Genomic DNA, 11,665 nt, shown 5'->3' on the forward strand with positions numbered 1-11,665 from the left:
ATGTAGCCAAATTTTGTCTTGTGTATTCAAATATTTTTCAATGATTATGCCGTCCTAAGCATAGCTTTGTTGAATTTATCATTTTATACAATATTTAAGTATTTGTCTTTTTGACTTCACTTCCACACCCACCTTTCACCAAATTTTTATAAAGCAATAAGCATATATAATATAATTATCTACCGGCTATTGCACAAATTGAATAATTTAATTTTCCAATCCTTCTTTTTCACTCAGATATTATATTCAAATTCTTAATTAGAAAACATTTGCTAGCCGGCTATTTGTAATTTGTTTAGGACAAATGAAAATTACTTTTACAAACAAATTGAAACCAAGTCTATGAATCCTCTCCTATAAGTATAATTTCGCAACATCATGTCTTAAGCACATATAAAGGTAATAAGCAAAGGGGAAGAAAACATGTCGAATTGCAAGGGTAATTATAGCCATATACTAATACTTTCGTTCATTATTATATCATACTAATTATAGCCATATCCTACTTTCTCTGTTTTAAAATAATTATTTTAAAAAGACCATCACTTTTATTTTTGAATGCAACATTAATTTCTATCTTTCAACTAGATTACTAATTAATATTGTACACCAATAGTTAATAAAGAAAATTTGGTAACTTAATTATTATCTCTTTTTTATTTGTCATTTTTTGAATATGTGTTGGAACAATTATTTTGAGACGTAAAAAGTATTTTATAATAATGAGATCTACGAAATATTAAGTATTAACAAGTAATCACTATGAATTACAAAAAAAAAAAAAAAGATTAAAGGATATTCAAGTGTCTTTACACCGACACGATATTTATAGGCGTGATTATATTTCCGCTTTTACTTTTTAAACTATTATCGATGTATATGTGTTTATATTGTTGTTCAATCTAGTGTTTGTATCTGGTTTATAGATTGATAATAAATGAAATTGGATGTGTATATTGTAGGTAAAAAGACGTGGCCGGAATTGGTTGGTATCAATGGAGAAGCAGCATCACAAATAATAATGAGGGAGAATACAAGAGTGACTGCAAGTACGCTACCACAAGAATCAGTTGTTACCACTGATTTTAGGTGTGATAGGGTTCGTGTTTTTGTAGACAATCAAGACATTGTAACTCGAGTACCAAATATTGGTTAATGTTAATCGAATTACGAGGCATTCAAGTTTGATCCGTAAATTAATACTTCGTTTTTAGATTCATAAGTTTGATGTTTCTTATGGCACTCTAGTATATGTGAGGGATAATCTAAATAATAAGATGATAAGTTCATCTATCTCAGTGCTTATGTGATATTAAGCATTGGCTAAATAAAAATATTATTGTTCGATATGTCATGAATTTGTGCATTTTGTGATTGACTCAGACTCTATATTGATTATAAGTTATAGATGAATTTGTGCATTTCGTGATTGACTCAGACTCTATATTGATTATAAGTTACGGGCTTCCTATTTTTCTTTGGAAAACAGAATGCACTTTGAATTGGTATTTTAAATTGTGAACCACACTACGGCTATATCATGTTGCATTAGACTGCAAAAGGCTATATAGCATTAAAATAAGTTATTTTTTTTACTTTTATTTCTCTTTATATCATAGATTTAAAGGGTATTTCAAAGGATTGGAGATATTTTAAAGTAATGGAGAATTGATAATGAGATAAATATGAAATTTTGAAGAAGAAATAGAAGGTATGTGAATTATAAATGTGTAATAAACAATAACATTGATGCTAATAAAAATAAATTCAAGTTACAACAATTCTATTGTGACCACTAGAGCTGTCAATTTGACAAGTCCACTAGTTATTGGCCCAACTTTCATGTTGGAGGGGACAAAAAAATTTATAGTTAAAAAGACCCCAAAAAAGAAAGCTCAAACACTAAAAATGCCCTAAAATTTTGTGAGTTTAGGGGAGCCTATGGGCTCACTTTTTTTTTAAAAAAAAAAAGATTGATTTTTTAAAAATAAAATTTGACAATTTTTTATTTTTTTTCATATAAAAAATTTTTGATTTTTTTCTTAATCCTCTTATCAGTTCTATTTTCAACCATATATTTCCAATCTTTAAAGATTTTGAATTTTTCATCCTTACTTTTCAACAAATAAATTCATACTTTTCTACTATAACCATCAAGAAATGTAATGAAGTATTTGTTACCTCCATGTGAAACAATCTTTGTAACGCCTCATAGATCACAGTGAACATATTCCAGAATTCCTTTTGAGCAATGTTTCCTTGTAGAGAACTTGACCCTGTGCATCTTTCCATACACAATGCTCACAAAATTCAAGATCACTAATCTTGTCCCCACCTATCATGCCTTGCCTGTTTGAAGTTTGCATTCCTTTTAGAATTACATGTTCCAGCCTTTGATGCCACAAACTGGCTTTGCTCGAAGCTTGGACTACCATTGTTGCCATTCTTGTCACTGCTTGACCATTGAGAAAGTAGATACCATGATCCCTTGTTCCCTTCATGATTACCAATGATCCTTTTATTACTTTTAGAGTACCTTTCTTTGCTTTGTATGACAGCCAGCCTCCAACATTCCTAGAGAAATTAAGTTCCTCTTCAGCTCTGGAACATGTTTGACCTTTGACAAAATCTTCTAGCTTCAGCTTGATTGAGCCAATTCCAACTACCTTGCAGGTTGATTTGTTCCCCATAATCACCTTGCCTCCATCAGTTTCTTTGTAATCAAGAAACCAATCTCTATTTGAGGTCATGTGAAATGAACACCTTGAGTCAAGCACCTAGTAATCATCCATGATTTCAATTGAATTTGCTCTATGAACTTTTGTGCTTTCATATCCTTCAGAGGTTATGGATGCATTTCCATAATCATCATAATTATTTGATCCTTTATTTCTTTTCCAATCTGGACATTCTTTCTTGAAATGCCCTTCTTTCTTGCATATGAACCATTTCATTTTAGACTTGTCCTTTTCTTCATTCTTGAAATAATTCTTCTGTTTTTGATTCATTTTCCCTGCCTTGACCTTAACAAACAATCCCTCACCACTGCTTTCTACTTTCCCATCTGACTTCCTCTTCAATTATTTGGAGATTAGTGTAGCTTGTACTTCTTCTAATGACAAAGAATCTCTACCATAGAGAAGTGTATCACACAAATTTTCAAGAGAGCATGGTAATTAATTTATCAACAATAGATCTTGATCCTCATCATCCAATTTTACTTCAATATTTTCAAGATCTAATTCAATCTTATTAAACTCAACCATATGATCTTCAATTGACCTCCCAAGTTGCATCTTGAAAGTATATATCTTTAGTTCTAGTATAAACGATTTGCTAATGATTTTGTCATGTATAAATATTCTAATTTGAGTCAAATACCTGCTGCATAGGTCTTCTTTGACATTTCCCTCATAACCTTGTCTCCAAGACTCAAGATTAAAGCATTATAAGCCTTGTTCATGATATCCTTCTTCTCCTTTTGTGGTAGTGTGGATGCCATGTCTTTCTCTCCTCCTAGTGCTTCTGCCAAACCTTGATGAACCAACAACGCTTTCATCTTGAGACGCCATAACCCAAAATCATTTTTCCCATTGAATTTTTCAAGTACTATATACTTTTTATTGATGCCATCTTTTCTTTGAATCGAATACACTTGTGCTCTTGATACCAATTGTTGTTAAAAATGGAGATCAATAAGTCACTAAACCAAGAATGTTATTGGTTTCTATAAAGATAATGCATAATGATTGAAAATGAAACGAATATTAATCAGATTGTAAAATGGAGAACGTTCTCCATTTTCTGACTAACAAAATTAAAGTTTTATATGCTAAAATGAACACACATAATTGTTAACCTAGTTCAGAGATGAACTCCTACGTCTGAGGGACTAGATCCAACTTTGAATTATCACTAATAATGAGATAAAAATGATTACAATGTTTATGCACTTATGTGCTGCAGTTTTCTGTACTTTCTACAAACTGCAACTTGCATTCTATATTCTTTTAACTCTCTATCTTGCCAGCCTTGCTTGCTTTGGCTTATATACAAGTTGTTTACAATTTAGGAGTAACAAACAAAAGTAGTTACAACTAACTAACTGAAAACTAACTACCCAAAACATATTTCATCTCCAAAATCTTCTACTTGAGTACCACATATTACAACATGCTATTCGGAAAATTCCTTTAACGTATACAACCACATTATCAAATTATTTGGCAAAACGTCGTGTCAAATCAGGATAATTTTGCAAGGGTTGCCCCTCAAAATTTCACAACGATTTCCCTTGGGAAATTGAAAAATCCTTTCCCAAGACTTTGCTACTCAAAAATAGTTACTCAAGAGCTAACCCGTCAACAAAAAAATTCGATGAGTTGTTTTCTAGTCAATCTTTATCTCTACGATTGAAACGGGATTTAATTGAAATCAGTTCGATGAGTTGAAGTAGGGATGGGAACAGGCTAGGTCGTCCGTCAGGGGCCTATGGCCTAGCCTACTTATGGTCTGACCTAGTCTGACCTATTTAATAAAAATGCTAGGCTCAGGCTATTTTTAAAACTTATTTATTTAAATAGGTCAGACTCATACTTATAAAAAATCTATTAGGCCTGATAGGCCGGCCTATATATATTTTATTATTTATTAATGTTATTTTTTACTATTGTTTATTAATAATATTATTTTCTATTTTAAAGTCTATCAATTAGGCAATCACTCAGTAATTCTTCCATATTTGGTAATAGTTTCATATTCGGTAGCCGTTCAATTAGGCAATCACTCAATAGTCGTTCTATATTTATTTGAGAGGTAATAATGAATATGTTTGTTTCAGAAGAAAAAAAAATCTATTCTTTGAAACAAAAAAAAAACATTTTTTAGGGTTTAAAGAGTGTTTGTTTCAGATTTTTTAAAATTATTATTTTTTTAGAAATTTTTTTTTTTAGAATAATTATTTTTTGTTTAACATATATAGATATGTTTATTGGTATTGGTATTGGTATCTAGAGAGCATCATGTGGTATGAGTATAAATGTTTTAATGTGAATAAGGTTTTTAAATAGACTTTCAGACCATGTCAAACTTTTAAAAATGTCATGTGAGGCCAAAAAAAAAACTTATGATAGGTCCTATGCCAGATTTAGGCCTAAAAAATTAATCATTGCTCAGACTCATGCCTTTCAAAGTCTGGCCTAGCCTGGCCTATTTCCACCCATAATTTTAAGAGATATATTTATTGTGCCTTATATTCATCGAACTAATATTGAATGAGTCATTTTCTCAATCTTAAAGTTAAGAGCATCGTTAACTTATATTTTCGAATAATATCGTTTAATTTTTAATATAATTTTATGAGACTTTTCTGTATTGGTATACGGTGGACCACTTATGAAGATGGTTTATTCTAGCATCTACCAATTGTCGGGACAAAGTAAAACAACTGTTAAATCTTATCCCACTAATAGACTATTTAGTTTCAGGCAGATAGAATACCTAATATTCGTCTAATGTAAATCAGCATTTTATAGCATCCTTATTTTTGTGTCAACTTGAGGGTGTAATAATTTTGTTTCTACCGCCGTTCCAAACAACCACTAAATAACGTCGACTATATAAATATCAAATCTTATCTCATTAAATAAGATCGACTATACGAATTAAAAGATGTCATAATATTCAATTATATATCACAATATTTTGTCACTAATACTAAGTTTGACGTTGACTAATGAATTTGACTGAAAGTATCTACTTATGTTAATAGAGATAAGTTTAGAGACCAACTTGAATTGTTTTAAAATTATGAAACTAAAATGAACTTTAGACAACGCTTATTTTAAAATGGATGGAGTACTAAGTAAGTTGAAAAGAGAATATACCTTAAGTACCTTTTATGTGTGCTTTTATATGTAGGAGACATGTGGCAATGAGTAGTGAGAGACCTAGCGTATCTACAATGGTGAGTGCATCACTTCTTTAGTACTCTAGTAAGTGGATTGTTTTGTATATTTAAGTAGTTATTATAAGACCACTTCTCTTTTTTTTGGTCAAATAGAATACCACTTTTAAGTTTTGAGAACATCTATATTTCAAAGTGTATGTTTGATATTACCATCACAATGAATCTAATAACTCAATCATGTTACTAAATATATACTAATTCTAACAAGTAAAACACCAACACCCCTAATTTATCTTTCTTTTTCAAGATATATACTGCACCGTGTGGATAATTAGCCACATTTGCTACCTATCCGAGATATATATTAAACATAGAGCTGTCAATTTAATAAATTTATTAATTATTAGTTCCAGCTCACGTATTGGAAGGGCTAAAAAATTTCATAATAAAAAAGACTTTTAAAAAGTAAGCTCCAATACTAAAAAATCCTTATTTTGTGAGACTATAGGTCCACTTTTCCACACACAAAAAAAAAATCGATTTTTTTTTAAAACAAATTTTGACAATTTTTATTTTATTTTTTTATCGAGAAATAAATTTTTTCAATTTTTTTCTTAAAATTCACCGATAAAAAAATTTCGATTTTTTCCGATAATAAGTTATTTACGATTTTTTTAAAATTTTTTAAATTTGAGAAAAAATTAAAATTTTAATTTTTTCGATAATTGTTTTGAAAAAAATTCACACAAAATTTTTTTAAAAAAAATAATTTAAAACTTTTCTAAAAAAATTATTTTTTACTTTTTTTCGATTTTTTTTAAAAAAAAAGATTCTCAAAACTAATAAAATATCAGAGACCTATAAACTCCCTGAGTCTCCTTCCTTAATCCCCATAAAATAATGAACCGAAACTTTAAAAAAATTATTTTAATAAAAAATCTAATATTATAGACTTAATAAGAAATTTTTAAAAGGGAAATAGAGTTTATGATTTTTTTGACGGCTCTAATCATATGTCATGTATTGCTAATGCAGTCAAGGATTGAATCCGATGCCAACCTCTCCATATGCAAGTGTCAATTTTTATAGTTTATTCCCATTATATATTTGTGCTGACGGCTGATAATGAGTTCTCTCACTTAATTATTAAAATGAATTTTATAAATAAGTTAAAATAATACTTAAAATAATAAAAATTGAATATGTTTTTTGAAAATATAAGTTAACAATTTTATTTATTTTTATGTTTAAGACGGTAATTTAATTAACGTAAGTTATATAAATTGTGTTTTACATTCATTTTCACTTATTTTTAATGAAATGATATTAATGGAATGTTATTTCAACCATAAAAATTAATAATACCATTAACTTATCCTTTTGAAGTATACACTTTTTCATTAAAAATTGATCAGAGTGAAACATCCACCAATTATCAATAATATTTTGTTTTTGGCGACACTAAGTAAAACAACAACCAAATCTTATTCTTCTTCGACTATATAAATTAAACTATATCATAACTTATCCAACTGATCTCTATCTATATAAATTAAACTATATCATAACTTATCCAAGTGATCTCTATCTGACTCATTCATCTATGAGTTTTAATAACTTTTATAATATTGAGTTAAAAAATATAATTTTTCCTCCTATAAAAATTTAACTACCCTCCACTTACTACTCTATTATAGAATCCATGTCTGTCTTTTATAATAAGTGTCATGCTACCCCAACTCTCATTTTAATGCTACCATTCATAAACATATGAAAATTCAACGCAACATTTACTTACGTACTTTCGTAAAAGCTCATTTGATTCTTGTGTTGCTTTATCACCGATATTACAGTTGTACGATAAAATTTCCCTTGGTTTGAGCAATTGCGGCATAAAGTACATGGTCAATAATTTATCAAAGGCACCAATGTAACATTCCATTCCAGAAGGCAATCAAGTGACTCTATAAAAATATATTGTTTCATTAATTCTCAATACCTTAGCAAAAATAAAAATGGAGAGCATACTAGAGAAGCTATGAAACTGATTAACATTCCTTCTCTTGAATGAATATAATACATCCCTACTGTTGAAGGGACTCCCATCACAATAAGGGAGCGGCAGAAGGGTTAACAACAATGTGTCTAAGAGGGTGTGCAACATCACCACCACCAGCATGTTTAACAAACTCAGCTGGAGAAAGAAAGTTTCCGTGGCACACACACATTATCCTCACTTCTTCACCTTTTCCATATTTGTATAAGATTCCTTCAATTCTTCTTCCATTAGGACCATCCCCTTTTGTAAATACACAAGGCATGTCTTCCATTGAGTTTGTTCCAATTTCCTTCCCCATATTTTGTGTAGGATTAGGTTTCTTAGATGAATTCTCCATTACCTCAGCTCTCGAAGATGTTCTAGTCAATTTCTCGTTTGTCTTTGTCCCTCCTGATGAGCCAACAGCGTCCTGGCTGCTTCTTTCCTGTAAGGACTGAGTGCTAGCCGGGCTTCTTGCTTCACCACAACTCCCCGATCCTGTGATGTCGAGCAAAATGTCTAATCAAACTAGAAGTAACGGATACTAAAAAAGGATTTTCAGCTAAGAACGAAATTATAAGGAAATAACATGTGTCTATAGGGTGGAGAGGTTTGAGCTAAGGATTGAAAGAGTTTGAGAAGTTAAAGGACCTATGTTCAAACACTGGCGAAGTTGAAAAATACTAACACAACAACTAATATAATAACACTGCGTGTATATAAAAACATTGTGTCTATTGGATCATAGTCAATAGACAACGCTATCTTCCATTCCAAACTTTTAGTGTATGTTTTTCTTTCTTCTTTTTCTTGTATTTTCTGCTAAGTAATAGAATTGGATACAAAATTAATCTTTTAAAGTGCACACGAAAGTGAACACACAACTAGGGGATTTTAAATAAACTCAATGTCAAGCCGCAAAAAGGACAGAATTTCAGATATTTAATGAAACGTCTATTTTTGTTAAACTACAAGCAAAGGATGATACAAAAAAATTATAAATTAAATGGTGAATAACTAGAAGTAAGGATTGAGGGGTTTTATAGGATTGGCTGTCCAAAAGCGACAGGTTGATCGTAAATGACTGTGCAATATCTAGCACAATGATCAGCTGCACTTTCTATCGGCCTTGTTCCTAAGCCTACCATACACCTCTGTCTTATTTGTTCATATCCCATTAGTCCTATGAGTAGGCAGAGTTAATGAAGATAGTTACTTATGCAATCGATGAAGAAAGGATTATTTCTTTAGAGATACAGCCTTCAGGCATAAGATGCAATGTTTTTGGTTTCTTGTTCCATCAACATAGCCGAGATTATCATAGCAAGAAAACAGCAGAACAAATAGAAGGATATATGATAAATGAAAATTGTTCAAACAAGAATGGAAGTTCATTCATTGTGATAGTGCAATATTTGTAAGCACAGGTATAATAGTAAGAATGCACAAAGACATATTGATCTTGCAATATTAGTATCAATTATGGATTAAGGTAAATAGTAAGCATGCACAAAAATGTATGGTGTGACATTTTAAACTGTTCAAAAAACTGAACCACCAAATTGAGCAAGAAATAAGTGGTATAATTGTCATTAAAATTTTAAGCGAGATGTTTCAAAGAATTTAATAGAAGTTCATTTTTCTTAACATCATCCAGTGTATGAAAACATTCAACAAGTGAACATTGTAACATTAATCCTAATCCATTTATAAGTTTATCAGCACAGAAATAAGATGCAAAGATAAGAGGATATATAGCTTCCATGGAGCGAAATACAGTATTTTCTCATTGCTTCCATGGAGCGAAAGAGAAGCATCCGTAATATGAAATTTATTTCACAATCCGTGATTTCGTGCTCTTGATCTTAAATGATTAGAGTTTAAAGAAGTTACCAAAATGAAAAGGCAAAGAATTTCAGAATGACCACTTATTGGTACTTAACTAGCAACAAAGGATGATTGCCCAAATCGGCCCTACTAGAGCAGAAGTTTCCAAAATTTACTCCAAGTCACCAAAAAGTTTGTCAATGCAATAACATAAGTTGGATGCAACGGTATAATGAAATAAAGCCGTTTCTTCTTTACCATTTTTGGTGTTAAAATTGATTCTTATGTGAAGCATCTAATGAAGAATTAGAAACCATGTGCAAGGAGAGAGTCCAAAAGACAGAAAATAAAGTGACTATATTGTGTACATAATCCCATATAGATTGGTTCTGCGGCTTGATAATTATTTATCACTATCAACTAATGCATTGGAATGATAGATCAAAAGGGGGTGGATAATTACCACAACTTTAAAATCATTAGAGTTCAGGCATACATACAGTGACAAAAATAAAAGGAAAAACAACAACAAAATAGTCCAACAACTAAAGCAAATTTAGTTAATTGAAATTCAATACTTGTAAAAGATCACTCTTGAATCTTGCTAAATATTTAACTCTTCTCTACGATACGAGAGGCGGACAAAAAATTTGGAATAAAAAACCTAATCAAATGCTTCTTAAGCAAGTGTTATCAATTATATAACCTACAAGTTGTTTTTATGTAGTTTTTTAAATAAGCTCAAAACATCTTGTAAACATGTTACAACTTATTTTCCCAAGTTCTCTAAAATACTTGCACAAATGCATATGTCTAAAGATGAATAAATAAGTTAAACAACCATTTTGATCTTTGAAAGTGCGGGGCATTGTCAATATAATCTTTGAATGTATCAAAATTATAAATAAAAAATACTGAAACGTGTCTTTTGTTATTATTTTGGTCTTGAAATGTATATTTCGTTAGTTAATTTAGTCCTCGAATTCGTTTTTCGTTGGTCAATTTATTCGTCGAATAGGTCGATACATTCAGGGACTATGTCGACACCGATTCATACATTCAATGACTAAAATGGCTATTTACCCTAACTAAAATGTACGCAAGTTGTAAATGAACTCTACTAAACACACTCCCAAAGTCTTTTTCAATCACGTAGGTATATTTCAAAAGTTAGCCTTGCTACCAACCAATTCACATAATCCAGAAAAACTTTGAAACAAGTAAAGCCATAAATATAAGAATAATAATAACCTGTTTAAAACGTTATAAATAAATAAAAGAAATACAACATCAGAAAATCAGAAATAGACAACAGAACCTGTCCTCGTCAATGATACAGTCAAAAGCAAACACCATCCACACACAAATCATAACCTCAAACATCAAAAAACACAAGACGTACAAGGAAACAACTTCTAATTAACAATCAAAACTTTTACTTAAAATAAAGAAACAAGAAAATTCATAATTCACAATGAATGAAGTGAAATTAAATTACCTAGAAAAGGCTTGCTATCCATTTCAGACAATGATGAAGAACTTCCACCTTGTGAATCTACCGAACCTTGAGAAGATGGTTGAGCAAATAATCCTTGAAAACCAACAACACCAATTTTCCCTTTCCCCAAAACATCACTAAGAACAACTTGCTTAGTTGCCATAGCCCAATTCGGCAACCCAATTGAAGAACCAATCCTATTTAACACCATTGTTGCACCTGCACCTTCAATTTCCTCTAAACCACCACCTCCACCGGTAAATGCAGCGGCGGAGGCGGAATCTCTCTCCGACTTAGAAACTCTCTGCTTCTCCGACCTCCGTCTCTTAGCCTCCATCCGCCGCAGCGTCTGCAACTCCTTCCTCTTCCTCCACTCTTCCTCCGTCTCCGTGGG

General features: G+C 30.9%; 2 protein-coding genes across 2 annotated transcripts in view; one reads left to right on the top strand and one right to left on the bottom strand.

Moving 5' to 3' along the window:
* Positions 1-308: 308 nt before the first annotated feature.
* LOC101490544 (glu S.griseus protease inhibitor-like) lies at positions 309-1,354 on the top strand. Its single transcript, XM_004490146.4, has 2 exons — positions 309-439; positions 963-1,354. The coding sequence occupies exons 1-2, from the start codon at positions 424-426 to the stop codon at positions 1,154-1,156; spliced, it is 210 nt and encodes a 69-aa protein (XP_004490203.1). The 5' UTR covers positions 309-423; the 3' UTR covers positions 1,157-1,354.
* A 6,466-nt stretch (positions 1,355-7,820) lies between these two features.
* LOC101490870 (ninja-family protein AFP3) overlaps positions 7,821-11,665 on the bottom strand; it is a 4,837-nt gene continuing 992 nt past the window's right edge. Inside the window, exons 2-3 of the mRNA XM_027332067.2 lie at positions 11,272-11,663; positions 7,821-8,444 (exon numbers count right to left, since the gene is read on the bottom strand). Of these exons, the coding sequence (XP_027187868.1) occupies positions 8,014-8,444; positions 11,272-11,663 (823 nt within the window). The 3' untranslated portion in view covers positions 7,821-8,013. The remainder of the gene's footprint in view (positions 8,445-11,271; positions 11,664-11,665) is intronic.

The sequence above is a fragment of the Cicer arietinum genome, chromosome 2, assembly GCF_000331145.2.
Source record: "Cicer arietinum cultivar CDC Frontier isolate Library 1 chromosome 2, Cicar.CDCFrontier_v2.0, whole genome shotgun sequence".
NCBI classification, from domain to species: domain Eukaryota; kingdom Viridiplantae; phylum Streptophyta; class Magnoliopsida; order Fabales; family Fabaceae; genus Cicer; species Cicer arietinum.